The sequence below is a fragment of the Paramacrobiotus metropolitanus genome, unplaced genomic scaffold (genome assembly GCF_019649055.1).
Source record: "Paramacrobiotus metropolitanus isolate TYO unplaced genomic scaffold, Prichtersi_v1.0 Parri_scaffold0000088, whole genome shotgun sequence".
In the NCBI taxonomy this organism is placed as follows: Eukaryota; Metazoa; Tardigrada; class Eutardigrada; order Parachela; family Macrobiotidae; genus Paramacrobiotus; species Paramacrobiotus metropolitanus.
Window position 1 is genome coordinate 206,601 of NW_026570308.1, and position 22,466 is coordinate 229,066.

Consider the following 22,466-nt stretch of genomic DNA (forward strand, 5'->3'; position numbering starts at 1 on the left):
GCGAGACGAAGGTTCTGCTTAACAAAGTTTTAGCATGCATGCAGCATGTACAACTTTACAAGTAATCGACAAAGAATTTAAGTGATTTAGTTTTAAAAGCGAAATTGTTCAAGTAATTTTTTAGTAATTTTTAAGTATTTTTAGTAATTTTTAAGTCGTTTTGCTAATTTTTTAGTTTAAGTGTTTTTTACCGATTTTATTTGGCCACTCACAGTCAGCCCTGTAAACAATTTTAAAAATTTTACATTTTCTTAATAATAATTTTCCCAAATCCCAGTCATATTTCAATGTTTCCAGTTTCGCCGTTCTAATTTTCCAACGAAAATCAGTTCAACTGATTTCTCACTTTGCAGTGCCGGTGCCGGCGCGTTGCCGCGTTGAACTAATTTTTCAGTCGCAGACAGTCACGCGCCGTGGCACGCTACATTAAAATAAATTTTTACATTTCCAGTGAACACCGCCAAAAAAAAATTGCGAGAATTACTGACTGTGAATACTGAATAGGCAGACAGCAGGCCGAAAGAACTGCTTCCGGCTTGCAACTTGCAAGTTGCAACAGGCTGGAGGAAATTATTTTAAAGAAATAACGATATATAAACGAAAAAGTACGTTGGCAGAAATTTTGAGAATTCAAAACGGATTTATCTGCTTTGGGGAATTTCGCCTAGGCTCGAAAACACACAACGGAGCGACAATCAAAAGTTCAAAACAAAGAGACAGAACGGCGCCAACTCGTTACTTCTGTCTGTTCTGTGTTTTGTTTTTGTCAAAACCAAAACAAAGAGCAAGAGCGCAGATTCAGCTCCAATTTTGAACCGGATCGTTCAGCTAGCCGTCAGCTGGGCATGAAATGCTTCTGTCTGAAGTCGATGACCGGCTGGTCAAATCCGATTGCGTACCCTGCCGGACCACTGGCCGCCCGATCGCTGCTTGTTTGTCGGTTTTTTTTGCAGGCCCTGCTGATTTTGCGCTCAGTCCCACTTTAAACTCTTGCAGCTGCAAGAACGTGACTTTCATTCTGCAGTTTTATCAGGAGCTAATTTTTTCCACTCTGCTTTCGTGCAATAGTCGTCAGTTTCTACATCAAAACTTTGGTTTTCGGATGTAAAATTTCACATTTTTGATTAGTCCGTTCCATTTAGCCCCGGAAAAATGGATCCCGAGCAGCCACCTGAGCCCAAATCCGATCCGCCAGCGCCAATGGAGACGGGCAGCGAACCCAATTCTGCGGGCTCGGATGCCATGGCAGCGGCTACGGAGCAAGCCCGCCAGCTGGACCTGATGAACCCGACACCACTGGGTAAGAAATCGCATGGTTCATCGAAAATTTATCCTGTAGAATTCGGGAAAACTTCGGGGGAACGAGAGAACTCACGGAAAGTTGTTGACCTAGACTGAAAATTCAAAACGTGGCGCGTGCCAGTGTGTATCTGTATACATGGTGTACTGGTTAGGCTTGAGATCCGACCCTTTGTCGGTTGCGCCGTATTTATCCGCTGTATTGACCTTGTTTTGCTGTTTGAACGATGGCTGAACAGATTTAGACAGTGTAAACTCAACGCGGAACGCAGTAATTTTCAAAATTCAAAATTTAAAAGAAATTTTGCCTTTTTGTAGCGGATAAACCCAGTCCTCCGGGTGGCCGCGGCAAGGGTAAAGGGAACGGAAAATACATCGGACGCGACGGCAAAGAACGGATCAGTCGCGCCGAAGAGGACCGTCTGCGCTATACCGCCGTCCACACGCGCCCTGCCGCCGTCAAAGATGAGAAGAAAGGTAACCTTTCTGGATGAATTTAACACAGAACGGTTTAAAATTCATGATGTTGATTTTAATTTTTATGATTTTATCACGCATTTTTGGCTGAGTTGTTCTGATTTTCATAATTTTGCTTTAAAATTACACTGATTATTTTTTTTGAAATTCTTTTTAAAAAATCAAACGTATTCATTAGTTATGATTTAATTGTGTTTTATTTTTTTCGTACATTTTATCTGTCCTTTTATTGTTGAGTAGTAAAGTAACTACTAAAGTTACTAATAATTATTGTTCCGCAATTTATTAATAGTTATTTAAATCACAGTATGGTTTATTTCACTGCTAGTTTCGTGAACTGTTTCTTGATTCGCTAAACGATTAATCCATGATTTAATGCTCGATGTTATTTTGTTTCTGTAGTTGCTACATCTGGGCAGTTATCCCGCATTTTTTTACTATTTTAACACATTGGCTAATAATTTATTGGAAAATCGGGAAGGTTTTGTAAGAGATTTAACCGTGCTTGTATTGGCAGGAAGCGGCGGTGATGTGGTCCGTCTGCACTCCAACTACATCGAGGTGAAGGTGGGCACGAAGGGCGTCATCTACCAGTACCAGGTGGATTTCGATCCACAGCCCGGCAATCGCTCGCAGCGCTACGGCATCATGCACCGCTGGGCCGACAAGAAGCAGATGGTCAAGCACGCCTACATCTTCGACGGCGGCAGCGTCCTGTACGTCGGCCCAACCGCCGCCGAATTAATCACCGAGGTAAGCGCTTCTATTTTCGTCCAGTAAAACGTTTTAAATCGGAATTTTGCTGGGAAATTATGTATTGGTCGCAAAATTATTGGATCTTTGCAGTTTGCACTGTGTAGATAATTCGGTATTTTTCTGCTTTTTCACTTGTGTAAAAAATACTTTGTAGTCTTTTTTGTGAAATTATGGGGAGTAAAATGGGGAAAAAGATAACCACATATTCCGTATAAACGACCCGCACCGGAAGTTCAGTTTGTTGAAATATACAGTAGATGAATTTAAACGGGACGTAAAAAGTGGGATTGTTTTTCATGAATGATATTATTCTTTTATCATTTTAATGGCTTCGATAGGAGTGCGAAGATGCGGTGGAGTTCAATCAGCAGGAAATGAAGGTGCGCATGCGGCGCACGGCCAATCTGGACGCGCAGAATCCACAAGTGCTGGTCATCCTGAATTCCCAGTTGAACCGGTACGGTGTTTCGAGGCGCTACAGTGGAATTTAAATAATAGAGTCATTAACAATTAAAAAATAATTCGTTAATAATAAGTGAAAGTTAATTTGTGAGAGCCGTGTTTCGACCTCGACATGGCCGGTGTTATTTAGAAACTTTCTGCGGAATTTTCTTGTTATTATTGGCAGAAATTAATCAACAATTAAAGGCGCGTAAAATGTTTTCTTTATACGCAGCTTAAATGTACCAGCCGTGTGTATGTCTTGTTGATGTTGATGATTGCTTGTATTTAGATTCCAGGAGCACGATTTGAAAATGGTCCGCATCCAGGATAACTGCTACGATCCGGCTGGTAAATTGGAGCCGGAAGGTTACCAGAAACGGTAAATCACATCGCATCTTTTTTTTTAAAATTCTCATTAATTCTGTATTTTGCGTTCGGTAATTGTAGCCTGGAAATCTGGCCGGGCTTTGAAACTTCCATTGGGATTTTCGAGCAGAATCGCGTGTTGATGAGCGTCGATCAGCGCTTCCGTATTATTCGGTACGTCGATTTGTGACTTGATTTCTGTTTTCAGTTGTGAGAAAAATTCTGTGTTGACTGTTAATTGTGCGGGTTTTTTTTCCATAGAAATGAGAACGCTCGTGATGCTTTGCGTGAGGCATGGAGCAGTGCGGCGCGAACGGAGCAGGGACCGGAAAATATCCAGAAGAAAGCGGCCAAGGCCGTCGTTGGACAGACCATCGAGACCATGTACGTTGTATATAATTCGCGAACTTTTCTGCACACATCATTAAAATAATAAAAAACAGCAATAAAATTTCATGTAATTTTTTCTTAGATTTCTGTTTTTTGGAAAGATTTTCAGGCTTATTTGTACCTAATTAATTTATTAAATCTGTTGGTAATTCGTACTGAAAATTCTGCAAAGAAAGAGGGCACGCTTTTGACGTAATTTAGACCTTTTTCCATCTGCGAAATTGTGGGAACGGATATTGATTTAAAGAATAATTTTTTAATGGGGAATTGTTAAACGGAAATTATTCTTTCAATTGATTGTGAATTTTTCCTGATTTTCAGGTACAACCACATGGTGTACCGCGTTCAGGCCGTTGAGTGGACCAAGACCCCGGCCAAGACTTTCGAGACGCGAGTGCGTGTGGGCGATAAATGGGAAAAGAAGGAGATTACATTCGGCCAGTACTTCGCTGATGTAAGAAATTTTTTGATTTTTTCCTTTATTCATTTAACGCATTTGTTAATTAATACGATAATTATTTGTGGTATTTGTTTTCATTTCTAGCGCTATCACATGAACGTCACTGACGCCAGTCAGCCGCTGCTGGTGGTCAAGCCGGCCAACAAGGCCCTGCGTCGACGCGGCACGGAGCAGATTCTGCTCGTGCCGGAACTGTGCCGTTTGACTGGATACACGGACAAGATTCGGGCTGATTTCCGCATCATGCAGGCGGTGTCGAAACATACCAAACTGGATCCCGGTCGCCGCAAGAACGCCACAGAGGTCTTCATCCGCAAGCTGACTGGGTACGAATTTACTTAAAATTAATATAATAAATTATTCGATAATTATGCTGGTTTGTTTCATTGTGATTTATTCAAAATTTTTGAAACGTAAATTTATTTTAAATTTTTGCAGAAGACATCTATCATTATTGAGGAATTTATTTCCTGAAAAAACCGATGAGAAACAGTTTCAGAACAGAAACAGTTCAGAATAATTTTAAGTTTGCAAACAGCATAAAAATTATTTTTAATTTACTGGCTTGGAAAAGATTGTCGTTTTTTATTCGGGAAATTTAGTTTTGTTTTTTAATTTTTTTAGCAATGAAAACGTCCAGAAAGAGCTGAAGCACTGGGACGTCCAGTACGGTCGCGAACTGGTAAAATTCCAGTCCCGCTGTCTGCGCCCGCAGCAGCTCTCCCAGAGCGGACGTAATGTAAGTTGATAATTTTATATAGCGCTGTTAAAAAAAAACATGGAAAATAAACAAATCTTATCCGTGCTTGTAGTATTCGTACGATCACATCAAGGCCGACTGGAGCACGGATATGCGCGGCGCCCAATTCCAGACGGCCATGGAGCTGGGCATCTGGCTGGTGCTGACCACGCAGCCCAACCACGGCATCACGGAGCAGTTTGTCCGCCAGATCATGGAGGTCGCCGGGCCGATGGGCATGCGTGTCGGCAGTCCCAAAGTGTGAGTGTTAACCGGTGGAATTTCTTGAATTTATTTAAATAATTAATTAACTTGTAATCCGACTGATTTTAATTGTTAAATTTTGCGGTATTTTATTTGTTTGACCGAAATTTATTGCTGTGAAAAATACGACCGGGAAAACGACGACCGGAAAAAAAATCTGTCGTATTTTGCTGCGATTGAATTCTTGCGGAACCGGTATTGTTGTATGCGATTAATTTTTATTTGAAAAAATTATGAGCTGGCACGGTGTTTTTTATTCGCTTTTTAATCGTTTTTTATTTTGATTGTGATAAAATAAGTTGCAATAAATATGGGAAATTTTTTGCAGGCAAATTGTGGCTGATACGCCGCAGGCGTACATCGAGCAGGTGCAGAAGCTGAACCGCCCCGATTTGAAGCTAGTACGTTGTTTTCGCTGTTGAACATCTTTTCGGAATTTTTTTTTGGATTTAATTGTGATTTTGTCGGCAGGTGATGGCTGTGTTCTCCTCGAACGCGAAGGATCGCTACGATGCCTTCAAAGAGACGCTGTGCTGCAATCTGCCATGTAAGTTTCACCCATGCTCATTTTATTTTTTGTTTGTTAATTTATTTGCTTGTTTTCTTATTGCTTTTGTTGGTTTTGTGTGTAGGCGCTTCGCAAGTAATTTTGGCAAAGACGATCAGCGGTGCTCCCGGAAAGATCAAGAGCGTGGCCACCAAAGTGTGCATGCAGCTGAACGCCAAGCTGGGCGGCGACATCTGGACGATGCATGTACGTACAGGTTTTGCGGTCGTGATTAATTAATTTTCAATTAGTTACTCATTTTATTTTACAATTTAATTCGTAATTTATTATTGTACAGAATTAATCATTTTGCTGTCATATGTTATTTTTCCGGAATCGTCAGCGATAATTATTACTGATTTTAATTTTAATCATTGATTTATAATTTTATACGGCTTTTTGCGGTGGTGTCTGATTTCAAGGAACCTGTCCGGGGAAATTAATTACTGATTTAATTAATCAGCTATCACGCACATCACATTTTATCTTTGTGCTGCTGAATTTGTCGAGAAATTTTCGTACTGTTAATTCCGTATTTAATTGGACAGTTATTTATCTTCGCTGTTTGTGCAGTTCCCGTTTACTGCTCCGACGATGGTCATCGGCATTGACTGCCATCGTGACCGTATGGCCCAGAAGACGCTGGTGGCGGCCGCGGCGGCTTGGAACAAGGGCTTCTCCAGGTACTACAACTGCGCGGTGTATGCGGACGACGACGATCAAATTCTGACGTGTATTCCGCTGCTTGTCAAGGGTAAAGACTTCCTTTAACTGGGAATGTTGTCGCGCTGTTGTCCATGCGTTGTTTTCTTGCAGAGTGCATTGAGTACTTCAAAGCGCAGAACAAGTGCCTCCCGCAGGGTGTCTTCGTTTACCGTGACGGTAAGAATCCGAATTTTCATTTATTTTTTAAAATCACTGACTTCGAATGCGACCAACTATTAATTTGAGGTTAATAGTTTTTAGTAAATTCTTTTGGAACAATAAGTATCATTTTTCATTGGAACGTGTTTTCCAGCTGTTTTTTTACGTATGACTAATGAAGGCACGGAAGTTTGTTAATTTGAAAATTATTGGTAGATTTTGTGCTGTTTATAACACGTTTATCTTGAAATGTTTCTTATTGACATTTAGGAATTTCCGAGGGTCAGCTGGGCAACATTAAGGAGATCGAACTGGCTGGTGTGCGAAATCTGACGAATGGTCTGTCCACGGACAAAAAGTAAGCGCAGCAGTCGAATTAATGTTTAGTACAAGTAATATTTGTAATTTGTAATAATATTAAGCACGTAAGACTGGTTTTAATTCTGTACAAAATCACGCTGATTTGTGGCAGATAATTTTATTGGCTTTAATTCCTGTACAGGATCACGCTGACGTATATTTTGGTGAATAAACGCGAGAGCACCCGCTTCTTCAAGGACGACAACGGGAACATCCTGAATCCGCTGTCCGGCACCATCGTGGACGATATCGTCACCCGCCCGTTCCGGTACGGTGATTTTTTTAATTACAAAAAGATCAGCTGTAAAATTGAAAGCTAATAATTGCTGACTATTTTTGGTGGAAAATCAAATATATTCTGGTTTGTCTCAATATGGTTTTTAGCTGGTGTAAAAATGAAAATAAATTGGAATTTCAACCTGGGTTTTTTTTATTTATTATTTTCCGTTGCAGCTACGACTTCTACATCGTGTCGCAGAGTGTGCGTGAGGGCACGGTGGCGCCGACGTACTACAACGTCATCGACGACGATTCCCCGCTGAAGCCGCAGCATCTGCAGCAGATGACGTACATGTTGTGCCACATGTACTACAACTGGCCGGTATGCGACACGCGAATTAAATTCATTTTTTAAATTAAATTAATTGTACATTTACTTCTATTTGTAAATTAAATTTGTATTTCTGAATTTCTTTTTATTTGTGAATTTATTTTCTCTTGATTACTAACGCTTACGAAAATTGTTTTTGCATGTTGAGATTTTCCTGTAGCAAAATTGGAATTTATTGTGGAGTTCTTTTGCGGTGAATATTTGAGGAAAAAAATATTTTCGTCATACCAGCTATTTGATTAATTTGGTAATTTTTACGGGGAAAGTTTTTCTAAATTAGCGAATGATTTGCCAGCTGTTTATTTTGTTGGGATTGGTCTGTCAAGACATTTTAAAAAGATTTCGGTACATTTAAGTGTGTAATTATTTGTAAATTTTTTGAAGAAATGTCGTTGAAGCTGTTAATAATCCATGAATTATGAGCTTTTTTATATTTGCTGTTTATTGTTGAATTGCGGCCATTTATTGTGAATTTCCTGTAAAATTTCAGGGAACGATCCGTGTGCCGGCGCCCGTGCAGTACGCTCGTAAGCACGCGCAGCTGATCGCGCTGAACCTGCACAAGAAGGCCGCGGACAGTCTGCGCGAACGCATGTTTTACCTGTAGACGCGGTCGCGCGTTTGGGGATACGTTGACGGGAATGGGCGGCATGGATTTGTTGAGTGGATGGATATTTTTTTGATTGTTAGAGAATGTTATTTTTTTGCATTTTCAGTTTTTATCATTTCCATGGGGCGCGTCATTGCGCAGCGGTTGGGACTCAGTCTGCCGCGTACGGTATTTTTGTTTTTAACATTTTGCGGTGGCAAGCCGGGTTTGCTGTACAGCAATTTGTGATGTTTCTTACTAATGCGTGTATAATCGGAGAATTTTGTTGTTTTGTTTCGTAACAATTTTATGAGGTGAATTTTGCGCGTAATTTCTGGTTGCGGAGGGAAGCTGTGCGATGTGTCGATAATTTTCGGCTTGTGTTAATTACTGGATCTCGTTAACGAAGGAATTAAACGATCACCGACTGCAATATATGTAGCACTAAAATGACAGTACCTTGGTTTTCAACATTTTTTTCGTCGAAATCACAGAAATTAAAGGAATTGATGAGAAGAGGTTGGAGAAACGAGATTCCGCACACAGAATATCTGCTTATTGCTACATCGCCAACCGCCGTTGTTACCGTATCATTTTATCAGCAAAATTGTAGAGTAATAATTGTGGGAAACACCGGCTTATCTGGAAGACTAGGGCTATTGACCATGAGTGATCAATGATCCTCTGTCGTGCAGTCGTACTACTAAACAAACGAGCATAATAGAGTCAGTTCCACAATCCACACTTTATAACAATAATTATTATTATGAAGTGTGGAACTAATGCTTTTTTTCCCAAATTAAGTGAGCATTCCCAAATTACGCCACGAGATAAAAAAATTGTTTTTAAAAATAGTTTCTTTTATAATGCGTTTTCGAGTACACCGGGGTGCAGTCATTGACTCGTCGGTGCGAGCAAATCGAGAATGCAGTTCCCGGTAAGCCGGTAATCTCCCTGATGAATCTCCCAGCTTCTTTAGACCGGGTTTACGCATTCCCTGCCAGTTATCGTCTACTTACGGTAGCACTTCGCCGTTTTTTTTCCGAGTGTAAATTTTTGGGTTTTCTTGATGATTTCAGGGACAAGAAGTCTTCAGATTTTAGGCTCGTCTTTTTCTGCTGCCTCATTCATTGAATTTCATTCCATCGACCGGCCCTATCCGATAGGATTATTCTTTTTGCGTCCGAAATTTCGGGTAAGTTTCTTACGAATCTATAACGATATCTGTATTTACAAGCTAAACGTTAGTAATAGTGTTTTCTCTTTTCGAATTAGGGGTAAATGGGTAATGTGAAAACTGAAACATTTCCACTGCCCCCTCTCCGCTCAGCTTGAGACATTACACTTTATAGCAGATGTTGCATAACTGGATCTGGTAAATTTCGTAATTAGCATACACATTATAATTTAAAACCAAATGATTTTATTAGACAACGTAATCCAGCTGGCTACTGTTTTTATGTTTGTAATATTCTCCCCTACAATATTATCAATAAAGATTTCGTTAAAGTTTTCAACTCATAGCTCGTTCGTGATTTTTTCCAGTTGAGTGCTGAATTTTGGACATCATCTTTGTTCGGATAACAGGTACGTCAGACGGTCGGAGAATAATTTAAATCTTACTGATTATTACATTTATTGCGATGTCTAATGAAAGTCCTTGTGTAACTAGCAATAATGTTGTTATTGTTGTAAACAATGTTAGGATTTTTAGAATAATCAGGGGAATTAATTTTTGTTTTAGCAATAAATGGTAATAAAATAGTGACTGTAACCCTTTGTAATATTATCAGTTTATCACACAACCAAATTTATTGGCTTGATTTACGAAACGTCGTACGGATACTTATGTAGCCACTAGGAGTTTTATTTTTCGTCAGGTAAGAACAAAAGACGCTAAAGTCCCTGTTTCTGTTTTAACGAGTTAACTTAATGTCATACAAAAGTATAGCGACGCTATAGTCTGCATCTATACGAGTACGTACTTACTATCGCTTTGGTTTTCTCTTAGTGCTTGTGTTCGTATTATGAATGTGTATTTTAGATGATCTTTTTCTTTGCTAAACTCCTTATTCGTTAGATTTTCTTTGTTATCATCAAGTTGAGAATTGTTTCGGTTTTTTTTATCAGTATTGTAGATTGCTTCCGTATTAAGCTCCCTCGGATAAAGCTGCCTGCCGCGACCAGCGCAACATTACCATGGCGTCCTCTGGTCAGTCATCCCGTAATCCGGAGTCCCAGCCGACCTTGTATCATGGTAAGCACTGTCGAATTCCGACGCTTAATGCCGTAAAAAATACTCCATGTAAACTTTAATGTTTTTCCTTAAACAGCAGCCCTTTCACGCTGTGCAGTTTCTTCAGAAATAAATATTTACACATTTGTTTTGCTAACAGTCTGTCGGCGGCTCACATATTAACCGGCATAATGTAAGCGTTTTTTCCGAGTATTCATAACTGGTACCGTCGTACTCGGTCTAATTTTTCTTCGGCAAAAATACAATAGAAGTATACTATATACCTTATACACAGACTATTATGGTAAGATTATTACTGAAGCCGGCGCAGCAGACTATAAGACTCAATAGCAGTATACGCGATAGGAACATCTCCGCTAAACGACGCTTACATTCGGCTAGAAAGCGACATGTACTTTACATCTCGTACTTACATCCGTAGAAGTCTTTGCTGTGGCATTATACAGGCAGTGTCGGGGATGTGGTGCGCCTGCGCGCAAACAATACAGAAGTAAAGGTCACATCACCGGCGCCTGTCCTGCAGTACCAGGTGGAGTTCGATCCAGAGCCAGGGTCACGTGGTCTGCGCTGCGCGATCGTGCAAGCGCTGGCGCAGGTGAAACAGTGGTGGCAGCACACCTTCGTCTTCGACGGGCAAAGTCTCCTATACGCGAGCCCCGCCGGCGCGGAAATGATTAAGCAGGTCAGTCGAATTGCCGGCCCACCATATAATCCTGTTATATACGAGTGCACCGGTACTGCGAATGTAAACATTGTGATTATATTATTACTATCAATTATAATACATGATATTTTATACATAATTTTTCATTACCACATTGTACGAGAAATTTGAGAAAAGTTAGTAATAACTTTGTCTACAAGACTACAACTGCAACTGTTTTGTTCTCTGCAGTAAAAGTAGTACAGCAAAATGTGTGGCTGACGTTATGATGTAAATTGAACCAGTGCCGCTTTACAATAGTACTCGTACAGATTAATGACATAGCTTTACGTTTAAAGGTAATTACGTTAGTGTGTACTATGTATTCTGAACCACTCCTGTAAAGCGACATTGGTTCAATTTACGCATTTTCTTAGCCATGGACCCGTTACTTTTAAAACACAGCTCATGCGACTTTCGAGCATTTAAATTAAATTTGAGCTACGTCTGACAAAGTTGAACTAAAAATACCAGTATTGTTCATATTTATATTTATTGCGCTTATGGCTTGCTTTCTAATAAATGGACTTCAGAATTTGAGTGAATATTGAACGTGCCGTATTAAAATTTGTACGAAAATCCCATCGTACTGCGTACTTCAGTTTTGTTATCGCGATAGCGAGTAGAGTTTGATTTACGTACTGTAACGTGTGATGGGTGATCCAAAGATATTCGTTGGATCGCAAAGTGTAACTGCCCAACTAGGAACCGATTCGAATTACAATTATTATAAGATCGATATCGATATGTATTTCGCGTGCAGCGACCGTTCCCCAATTTTCGAAACGGGTATTCAGTAGGGCATAGTGTGCCACGGTAAGGAGGCCTCCACCTATGTTAAAATTTGAATGTACCGTAACGGCGTAACCAACAAACCCGAATCCTTCGATGTAGTGACGCGCCCGACCCCTTGCTCACCCAGCTTGTGTTTCTGCTACAGGAATGTCATGAATCTGTGGAGTTCGATGGTCGGCAGACGGGTGTGCAGGTCTACTGTACCGGTACTCTCAGGCGGAAAATCCGCAGGTACTGGCTATGCTGAATTCGCAGCTGAAAGGGTAAGTACTTGCTGGTCGTTATCGAGAATATCTGCACCAAAGAATGTCCGATATCCGCAAGTGATTAACGCGGCATGAGCGGCCCGCGGCGGTAGTCTGAATCCCCGAAAAAAGGTTGACCTTTTAAAACTTTTGTCATCGCAGATTTCAGGAGAAAGACCTGTAGATGAGCCGTATTCGCGATGCCTGCTATGATCCGGACAAGAAAGTACAGCCGGCGGGCTATCAGGGACGGTGGGTTGACCTTTTTAAGGCGCCAATAAATTCTTTTTACCATTATTATATCGATAACGATAGCATGTAAAAGTCTTTGGTTAATTAGGGTCGAAATCTGGCCTGGGATAGAGACCTCGATCGGCCGGTGCGAGGGCGACGAACTGCTGATGCAGATCGATCAGCGATTCCTCGCTGCGCGGTAGGACAAGCTGCGATTTACTTTCTTATTACAGAAATGCATAAATATTGTGGACGTTTACCGCATTTCGTTTACATTGTGGACGTTTTACGTGTTTACCGTACGGATTCGCGTACCGAGCACCCGAGACACGGTATTCTTTGTTGTTCCACATTAGAAACCTTGATATATTTTTTTAAATCGCATGTGCAACCTTGAACAAAACAGTAGTTATCACGTTTTAAATTTTTTTAAGGTTTTGTCATGTGGAATACAGCAAAGAATATCGTGTCTCTGGTTTCCGGTACGCGGATCCGTATTTTGGAAATGCCCGGAATGCGCATAATGTAGTACTTAGCATGATAGCTGCACTTCATTCTTGTAGAAAGGAGACGGCGTTAGACGTTTTGCGCCGTGTGATGTTGAAGCACAAAGATGATGGTGAGCTGCTCGGCCGAACGGAGGTGGCCAAAGCGCTGATCGGTCAGGTTGTCGTTACCCCGTAAGTGGACGGTGGACCGGTATTGCTTGGAGTTATGTACATTATACGAGTACAATACATTGTAACTGTTTTTGATGTTGGGTTAAATTACTGTAATTAATTCTGTAATTAATTGCTGTAATTAATTGCCGTGTGTACTGTATGGCAATTACAGGTATAACAACCTGACGTACCGTGTGGAGAGCATCGACTGGGCTACAGCGCCCGTGTCTCTTTCTACCGTCTCTGGTCCCCATGGAAAAATGACGTTTCAGCAGTATTTCGTGCAGGTATGGCATTAGTGTATCAACTTGGTCAGTAACTAGTTACTATCAGTTAGCATGGTGATCGGTGTGCATTGCATTTGAGTTTGCATGCAGCATTACGGCGCCGCTGGTCATATCACGGACCTGCAGCAGCCGCTCCTGGTATCCCAACCGGCCAATCGAGCGCTGCGCCGTGCCGGGACCCACGAGATCCGCCTGGTTCCCGAGCTGTGCCGGATGACCGGCTACACAGAGCAGATGCGGTCCGACGTCCGGATGATGCAAGCGGTTGCAAGACACACCAAACTGGACCCACCACGACGCAAGGCCGCCACGGAGGCCTTCATCCATCGTCTGACTACGTAGGCAGATCATTTTTACGCGTTGCATTATCGGTTGGTAATGTGAAATCATTTGGTTAGGAATAGTAATGTCCAGCAAACGATTCATGCGTGGGACGTTGAATACGGGAAGGAGCTGGTGGGGGTGGAAGGGCGACGCTTGCGTCCACCACAGTTACAGCAGAGCGGGAAAGAGGTACAGTACTTGTGCAAAAACTGGTGGGGAATAAGCGGCTTCCATGGTACAAGTAGAATTTCTTCAATACGGCGCTTCTCGAATTATCCTGATATAAGCAGGAATTGTCCAATACGATCACGGTCACAGTATTGCGAGTATCGTGTAATTTTACGGTAGCGCAAATTGCAAGTTGTCTAGCGGGAAGTTTGTAGCTAATGCAAAAATCTTAGGCTTGGCTATTAAACCAATTGACAAGCGCTTTTCTACAAATATTGTACACTGTTCTTTGTATGTGCAAAGTATATGTCAACTTAATTATTACCGTTTATTGAACAAGTACGTACGCAGACATGTTCGGTACCTAAAATTAGTTCTGAATCGCGGATCGCTGCCGATTAGACATTACCTGACATAATTACAGTTTGTCCAAAACTGTTTATTAGTGGCGAATGATGAATGATTTGGTTACTGTAATCTGCAGTTTTCCTACGATGCCGGGAAGGCCGAGTGGGGCCGGGAGGTGCGTAGCCACCCGTTGCAGCAGACGGTCACGCCGGTGCGCAGCTGGTTGGTACTGGTCACCGAGCAGCACCGCGCAAATGTAATGGGTTTTGTTCGTCTCCTGCTGGATGTCGCTGTCGGAATGGGCGTCCACTACAACCAACCCGAACTGTATGCATTGATTATGTAGTGAACTTTGTCGGCCGAACTGGTACTAGCCTGCATTTTGCAGAGGAATCGTGACGGATGCTGTGCAATCGTACATCGAGCGGGTGGGAAAGGACCCTCGTGTTTTGGATTTGGTAAGGGTCTATAGTGCTTCGTTATCTTTCGGTACTTGTATGTTCATAAGAAAAAATCCGGCCGTTTAAATACTGTTTTCCGGTGTTAATTTTCCCGGCAAATAATTTCTAGGTACTGGCGGTATTCGCTACGGACGACGAGCAGCGGTACAGCGCGTTTAAGCAGTTCATGTCCTGTCACCGTGGCAGTAAGTTACGCATCGTTGTTTTGAGTCAAACAGTCAAACGTACAGCAGTAATTCAGTGGTGTGCTGATGGAATTGCATAGTTGTCTCCCAAGTTGTGTTGGCCAAGACCATCAGAGGACAGCCGGGCACACTCCGCAGCGTGGCAACCTCCCTTTGCCAGCAGATCAACGCCAAAATGGGAGGCACCAGCTGGATTCTGAACGTAAGGTCAACGCAAACATTAGCGCGACACGGAAAGCGTTTTTCTGACTGTCCTCCATATATAGCGTTACATCAAAGATGACCTGTAGCTCTTCATACGAATTGTATTTACATGTGTAATGATTTACTTCGCAACATGCTAGTTATACACGTTTAACAATTGATTTTTTTTTAAATTTATGTACAGATTTGAATTTTGTTGAAATTTCGCAGTGCTGTACGGTGTACGCACAGTGTACATATGTACACCGCCTGCCTTGATGCATACCAACGTGCATTTCTCTACTGAACGTTATATTTCACTGTTTTTATTAGCTCAAGCCAGTCACGTCACAAGTTTGTAACAAAAACAGGATTTCACTGTTGTATTTTTGGATGAAAAATTCATCTGGGACTTAATTATGATTTTTGTTGGTTCAGTTTGGGTTTGAATCGTATCCGATGGTGGTCGGCATCCATTGCCACGCGGATCACCGGGAGCAGAAGACGGTGGTGGTGGCCGCGGCGACGTACAACCGCGACCTGGCCCAGTATCACAACGCCGACCGCTTCGTCGACACGGACGAGCAGGCCATGCAGTCGGTCGCGTCGCTTATTCAGGGTATTTCTGCGCTTCATATATTCCTTATTGACAACTACCTTCTCGATAAGAATTACATTTTATATTATGTATACAGAGTGCCTAGAGAATTTCCGGGCGAAGAACGGGGCATATCCGGCTGATGTCCTGCTATACCGCGGCGGTTTGTATCTATCGCTACGTTTTTCTTCCAAGAAAATTTACTCCTAATTCGAGATACAATTTCGACGCTATGCAGAGTTTAAAAAATAGTTCGTTACATAGGTAGAGTTTCACGAAGATTATGCGGGTTAACAGTATCATCGTATACGTTAAATTTACAATGAAATGCGTATAGAAATTTCAGTAACGCTCACATAAGTGTTTTTCAGCCATCTCTGACGGACAGCTTAAGAAGCTGATAGACACGGAAGTTTCCGGTGTGCGCAGCGTTATCGGTGGACTCTCAACTAACAAGAAGTCATTATCACAAATTTGCATTGTATATTTTGAGTTTTATAGCAATTTTTCTTTGCAGGATTGCGTTAACATACATGGTGGTCAGCCGGAATGTCGGTACGCGGTTCTTCCAGGAGAACGGGAAGACCGTGGGCAACCCGTTACCGGGTACCGTCGTGGACCGGGTCGTCACCCGGGCGGACCGGTAAGCGGCCGTTGTATAGGTGCATTCGCAGCGGGAGTGAACGTCGTACTGAAATGGCGCGGTAATTTTGGCAGACGCGATTTCTTTGTCGTGGCGCAGAACGTTCGGGAAGGGACAGCGTCACCGACGTACTACCATGTCATTGTGGATGATGCGGGTCGCAAGATGGACGATCTGCAGCTCATGACGTACCGATTGTGCCATCTCTATTACAACTGGCAGGTACGTACGTGGTAGATGCTTATACTGTATAAGTTATATTATATAATAGTTTTTATACAGTACTAGTACTTTTGTAACTGCACGATTTAACGCGCTGCTGCGAAAGGCTGTTCCACGATGGTCTGTAATTCGGAATTCAGCTCATCTTCGGGGAAAACTTTACTACCGGTTGACTAATTATTAATTCAGTTTTATAAACCGGCTATAGGTATTTTGTGTTATTCATTTGGTAAAAATTAACAGAGTCGATGTTTTGCATGGTCTGGACTGAAAAATTCATGAGCAAAGGTTTTAATTTGTTTCAAACAAATTAATTTGATATATTACCTCTCTATATATATATATAAAAAAAATATTTTAATATATTTTTTATTTATTAATTATATCTAAGAATTACTTGGATTTGCTGGAAAATTGCACTACCGGTAAATTCGTACAAGGATACTTGATAGATATTTAGAGTGATCGAATTGTAAGAAATTTTGATGTGTAGGACGTAACCGGAAAGAGTATAAATTATGGCAAGGTCTCGTACGTATCTGTTTGGTAAATCGTGATACCAGAGTACAGTGTTGTTTTGCCGGTTTCAAGGGCCCGATTTGCGTCCCGGCTGCTCTGATGTGTGCCAAGAAGCATTCGCAGCTCATCGCCCACAACCTGCATCAGTCGCCGGCGACGTCATTGCGCGACCGTATGCACTTCCTGTAGATCGAGCGTCAAGGCGTCCATCCCCCGGAACCCGGCCGGGAAATTGTATCCACCCCGTCAGCTCGCTGCGTGTGTATCCCCGGAATAAGTTTGGAGCAGATCCTTTTGTTCTACGGTTGCGGCTGGATGTTGCTGTTGTAATAGGTGGTTACATCACCTTTCTTTGCAATGTGTTCTTCGATCTGGTCAGTTGTCGATATGTACGAGCACAGAATATGGATTTATGTTCGCTTGACCAGTGAAATTTGTTAGTTGTTAGTGCAGTGATGCGGTTGATTATGGAATGAGCAGGTTTAGTAGCTTCGTTCGCTGTGATTGAAGATTCTTGGTGAATTCTAGATTATAGAATTTATTTTTGGTTGAACTGATCGAGCAAAAGTAAAGATCTGCAGCAGTCGATGAGCGCGTACGTGAAATGCTTCCGGTTGGGTACATAATATTATTAAAAAGCGCGGATTGAAAGCGGTTTCCAAGGGCGGTTGCCCGATACCGTGCATGGTACTGCGTGCTGGGTTGTTAATGTTATACCTGCTTTCAGCTTGGTTAAATTTCGTAGGATTTACAATTAGTTACTTGTTTACAATTCTGATTGTGAAGGTTTTTCATGTTTTTGTTCTACTAAATTATAAACACTTATTGTTTTATTTGTTGCGTGGCTGGGCATTGTTGTTTTGTTGGCCGTTGTGTTGATACTGGGGAGTATCGCGGAGTGCCAGACTGCCAGGTTGATCACAGCTTGCAGCATGCCCATCACAGCCGCGGGGGCCTTCGTCAGCACCAACGCCAGCGCTGTGTCGCGGTCCGCGCGCGCCCCCACCCAGGACGGTGTGGGCAGTCGTGTGGTACGCTCTTCCCTGTTTTTCCCTCCCCCTTGTGCAGTAGAATGCAGTGTGCGTGCTGTAGGTGCGCGGTCCGGACTGGAAGTGGGCCGAGCAGGACGGCGGAGAGGGGCATGTGGGGACAGTGCGGAATTTTGAGTCGGTGGAGGAGGTGGTGGTCGTGTGGGATAACGGGACGGCGGCCAACTATCGCTGCGCCTCGGCGTATGATCTGCGGATCCTGGATAGCAGTCCCACAGGTGAGAGAAACGGGTTGAGGGGGAAGGGGGTACCCGTGCGAGGGGGACACGGGGAACTAGTGAGTTTCGAGGGATTTCGTTACGGGGACGGGGGAGGGGTGCAACCATTGCAAGTGGGAGAAGGGGGGGGGGTGCTTGCGTTTTGGGGGCACTGACGAGTTCGGAGTTGGTGGGTCGGTTTTTATGAATATAAGTTTTGTAGGGGGTACCAGTACTTAGCGCCATCATTTCATATTGGTTTTCATCATTTTCTTTTGACGTTATAACCGCATCGGAAGTAGAGACTGTGGCCCGCGGGGAACAAATTTAATAAGTCTTAATTATTTTATTATCTTTTTGTTCGGAAATGATCCATATTAACTCTTTGCATTAGTAAGTAACGGACAATTTTTGAGAGTGGAGTGAATTTCGTATGTTGGTTGCTCGATGTTTGCCGTTTACGCAGGATTGTCCCGTCACTGGTGCACGACAAAGTCACAACTATATTTTGTATAAAAATTAAATATTAAGTTGATAATTAGTCTTTCACAGAAAGCAGATTGTTTTCGAAAGCTTCTTATTTAATTTTATAATTTTATATTAGATGATTTTAGCGATACAACTGTCAAAAGAGTTTGTTTTCTGCCATTGGTATTTGGGTAATAATTTTTGATGATTTTTGATGAATTTTCTGGCCAACCATTTGGCTTCTATTTTTACAACGTGTATTTTACGTTTTTTTCGTTGTATGATTCAGTTAACGAATAATTCGTTTGCTGTGCGGCTTCCTTTTAGAATTATTCCATGATCTTAAAAACCGAAAATGATAAAAATTTAGCATACACAAAACCAAAGGAAACGTAAGAAAAAACTAGAAATCTCGTGATACAATTTTACAGTTATTCTAGAGCGACACTGCTGAAGGAAACTCTAATAGTTAAGAGATAATTATGTATCATCAGTACAGGAGCCATCACACTACGATCGTTCACCATCTAATACACTTGGATGGGCTATACGTATAGGATTATTTATGCGGATTTTTATAGGATTATTTAGACGTATTCTTGCAGCACACAGTATTGCCGAATTGCTGTCTGTAATTGTCCTCTTTGTCGCACAGGGGTGAAGCACGAGGGCTCCATGTGCGACTCGTGCCGGCAGACGCCCATCTACGGGATCCGCTGGAAGTGCTTCGAGTGCCCCAACTACGACCTGTGCTCGGCGTGCTATCACGGCGACAAGCACAACCTGCGCCACCGCTTCTATCGCACCACGGCGCCCAACACCGAGCGCCTGCTGATGGAGCCGCGTTTCAAGAGCAAGAAGAAGAAATCCCGCGGACTCTTCGGCAACGCCCGGGTGGTGCGCGGTAGGTCACGTGTACTGGATTATTTCCGTGATGATTTGTTTACATCAGTTTTTTCGCCATTTTTCTTGGCTAGATTCGGTTTTTTTCACTCGTGTACACAGAATTCGTTCGTTAGATTGTGCAATGGAAGGGTGAATGATTGTAGTGTTACGGCGCACGGAGCTCAATGCGCGCCAACTGAAGTCGGTGCTGCTTTTGACAATTTTCTGCTTGCTATTTATCTGTTTAAATTATTTTTTCTAGAAATTTCTTATCAATTTCGCTGGTGATTTACGACAATAATCCTTAATATTTTATTATTATTTACTGACATCCTTCCTGTGCTTTTGCATGTACGAAATTGCACATACGTTGGTTTATTTTTGTGTGTGTACTGTGTACCAAATTACAGATTATGCATCTCCGTATAATTAATCGAGATTTGACTTGCGAAACTGGTGACGATTGATGTTTGTGCGTCGGTTGAGATGAGTTATTTCCCGCATTATTCGCGATGATGTTGCAGGCGTGGATTGGCAGTGGGAAGATCAGGACGGTGGGAACGGGAAACGCGGGAAGCTGACGGAAATCCAGGATTGGTCGGCGGCCAGTCCGCGCAGTGCGGCCTATGTGGTCTGGGAGCACGGCGGCAAGAATCTTTACCGGTAACTCTACCGCTTAATATAAGAAAAAGTTTTCTTAATAAATATTTTGAAATAAATCTCTTCAATATCGTTTTGCCCTTTTTTAAAAAATTCTCCATTGATTAATTTTTATAAGAATTTTTTTTGTTTACCAATAGAAGTACTGCTTTTGCTGCTGCTGTGCTAGTAATCGGTGAAAAATTGGCTTTGAGTCGAATAATGAAATTTTTATTCGAAATAAATAAAACCGAAAGATAAAATAGTTGAATTAAAAATTGAATCACTGCACGGTGAAATTTATTTATAGCTTACTTATCGAATTAATGCGTAAAATAGTACGATTTAATCAGAAATAAATACGCCATGTCAATCCTCACGGATTTGTTACAATGAAACCTTTTTCTGTAATCTGGATCGATTTTTCCCAGTAGAGTATTTGTCGTTCATTTAGAAATAAATACGTCCAGGCGATTCTTACAGATCTGTTAAATAGAAAAATAATTTTGTCGGTAATCTGGAATTATTTTTCCGTGTTTTTTTTCGATTGGTTATCGTTTTGCGCAGGGTGGGTTTCGAGGGGATGTCGGACATCAAGTGCATCCAGGAGGGCAAGGGCAGCTCCTACTACCGCGACCATCTGCCGCTGCTGGGCGAGCACATCCCCGGCCGGCCCGGCCCGCAGGTCTTCGCCATCGGCGACAACGTCAACGTGGATCTGGAGCTGGAGATTGTGCAGTCGCTGCAGCACGGCCATGGCGGATGGACGGATGGGATGTTCGAAGTCAGCCCATTTATTTTTGTATTTTTATTCATCGTGCGGCGGTTTCATTGTCGGGATTGTGGTAGTGTTTGGGAACGACGGGCATCGTCATCGGGATCGATGAGGATCATGATATTGTTGTGCAGTATCCCAGCGGAAATAAGTAAGAGAATCAGTTATTTGCTTTAGTAGATAACAAAAATTTTAAAAAATAATTAAGTAATATAAATACTACTGAAGGCCAGCCACTGCTGTGATGTGGTATTTTCTTGGCACGGATTATTAAAATTCTTGTTTAGCGTGGAGAAAAAATTATTTTATTTATTGTTAATTAATTGTTATTTACTGATTTGTGGATTTTAAACTGTAAGAGAATGTTAAACACATTGCTAGCGCACTTTACCTCACTTGATGCGCGCAGCTGTTGCTCTAATTATAGTAACATTTTGTAGTGGAATGGCTTCCATGGTAATACGCTATCACGAAATGCTTAACTGAATGGTGTACCAGAAAGCGTGTTGTTGGTGAACTTTCATAATTTTTCGGATTTTGGATTATCTTACCTTTTGGGATTTTTTCTAATTTTAACGGCTGCCGTCGAAATTGGATTTTTAACACGCAACGTTGTTTGTTACACAAGACACAGGGCGAAATTTGAGTTTGACTGAAGCAAGCATTCCAGGTTTTTTCCTTTGTGGTATTTGAAATAGGTAATCCGTAGGTTTTGTGTAAAGTAGTTTTTATATGAATATTGTAGAATTTTTTTTCTGATGAATCAGAGACTTTAGAGTATCCAGTTTTTTAAAAGAAGTCATTGTTATTAATTATTGCAACTGTGTTTTGTTACGGAAAGCGGATTTGGCTTCGGGACTGGGAGTATTCTACATATCAGCATAAAATTATTTTAGAAATTTAAAATGGGAAAATAACACATGTAGAGTAGACTAATGAATTTGCCTTAAGAAACGTTTCACGGTAATTTGCTTAATCCGGCTGTAGAGACGGAATTCCGTATAACGTTTTGCCAAAAATTTGTTAGTTAATTCGCGGTGATTCGAGCCGATGGAACTTCAATCCGGCGGTGCTGACCAAATCATAAATAGAATATCAATTTGATAAAATTTGATCAGTTTGAAAAAATGAATACTGGAAAATAAATACACTAATAAAACGAATAAAAAAAATTGCCAAAAATTTCGTTACTTGATTCGGGCCATGCGCACAGATGGACGTTTAATCCGGCGGTGCTGACCAAAGCCCTGTCCACCGCGGCCAACAACAGCAATCTGGCCGCGGCCAACAACACCGCGGATGCCGGGGAAGCGTCCAGCTATCAGAGCTTTCAGGTGGGGGATGTCGTGGAGGTCTCGCGGGACGCGGAGCGGGTCAAGATCCTGCAGCGCGGCCATGGGGAGTGGGCGGAGGCCATGTTGCCGGTAAAAGTCGGTTATCTGAATGCTCAATGC

At 42.0% G+C, this 22,466-nt stretch overlaps 3 protein-coding genes across 4 annotated transcripts in view; all 3 read left to right on the forward strand.

Annotated features, from left to right (window-relative positions):
- The first annotated feature begins 987 nt into the window (after positions 1–987).
- LOC129596283 (piwi-like protein 1) lies at positions 988–8,598 on the forward strand. Its single transcript, XM_055493518.1, has 20 exons — positions 988–1,300; positions 1,618–1,776; positions 2,294–2,529; positions 2,871–2,989; positions 3,266–3,355; positions 3,424–3,516; positions 3,604–3,726; positions 4,054–4,186; positions 4,277–4,518; positions 4,817–4,931; positions 5,005–5,192; positions 5,524–5,596; positions 5,667–5,742; positions 5,828–5,949; positions 6,316–6,496; positions 6,559–6,624; positions 6,877–6,964; positions 7,109–7,234; positions 7,420–7,567; positions 8,067–8,598. Exons 1-20 carry the CDS (start codon positions 1,153–1,155, stop codon positions 8,181–8,183), a joined length of 2,643 nt encoding a protein of 880 aa, XP_055349493.1. The 5' UTR covers positions 988–1,152; the 3' UTR covers positions 8,184–8,598.
- Positions 8,599–9,268: 670 nt separating this feature from the next.
- LOC129596294 (piwi-like protein 1) lies at positions 9,269–17,553 on the forward strand. The gene is made up of 21 exons (XM_055493530.1): positions 9,269–9,360; positions 9,711–9,752; positions 10,296–10,422; positions 10,869–11,104; positions 12,066–12,183; positions 12,328–12,417; positions 12,506–12,598; positions 12,963–13,079; positions 13,234–13,348; positions 13,439–13,686; positions 13,747–13,861; positions 14,325–14,515; positions 14,577–14,646; positions 14,759–14,834; positions 14,915–15,036; positions 15,456–15,636; positions 15,713–15,778; positions 15,987–16,074; positions 16,133–16,258; positions 16,333–16,480; positions 17,072–17,553. Exons 6-21 carry the CDS (start codon positions 12,350–12,352, stop codon positions 17,186–17,188), a joined length of 1,941 nt encoding a protein of 646 aa, XP_055349505.1. The 5' UTR covers positions 9,269–9,360; positions 9,711–9,752; positions 10,296–10,422; positions 10,869–11,104; positions 12,066–12,183; positions 12,328–12,349; the 3' UTR covers positions 17,189–17,553.
- Positions 17,554–17,732: 179 nt separating this feature from the next.
- The window catches only part of LOC129596341 (E3 ubiquitin-protein ligase MIB1-like), a 30,934-nt gene continuing 26,200 nt past the window's right edge, over positions 17,733–22,466 (forward strand). For both annotated transcript variants that reach the window (XM_055493578.1, XM_055493580.1), the window contains exons 1-7: positions 17,733–18,030; positions 18,092–18,266; positions 19,369–19,617; positions 20,123–20,261; positions 20,805–21,021; positions 21,087–21,163; positions 22,226–22,436. In XM_055493578.1, the coding sequence (XP_055349553.1) occupies positions 17,932–18,030; positions 18,092–18,266; positions 19,369–19,617; positions 20,123–20,261; positions 20,805–21,021; positions 21,087–21,163; positions 22,226–22,436 (1,167 nt within the window). In that variant the 5' untranslated portion in view covers positions 17,733–17,931. The remainder of the gene's footprint in view (positions 18,031–18,091; positions 18,267–19,368; positions 19,618–20,122; positions 20,262–20,804; positions 21,022–21,086; positions 21,164–22,225; positions 22,437–22,466) is intronic.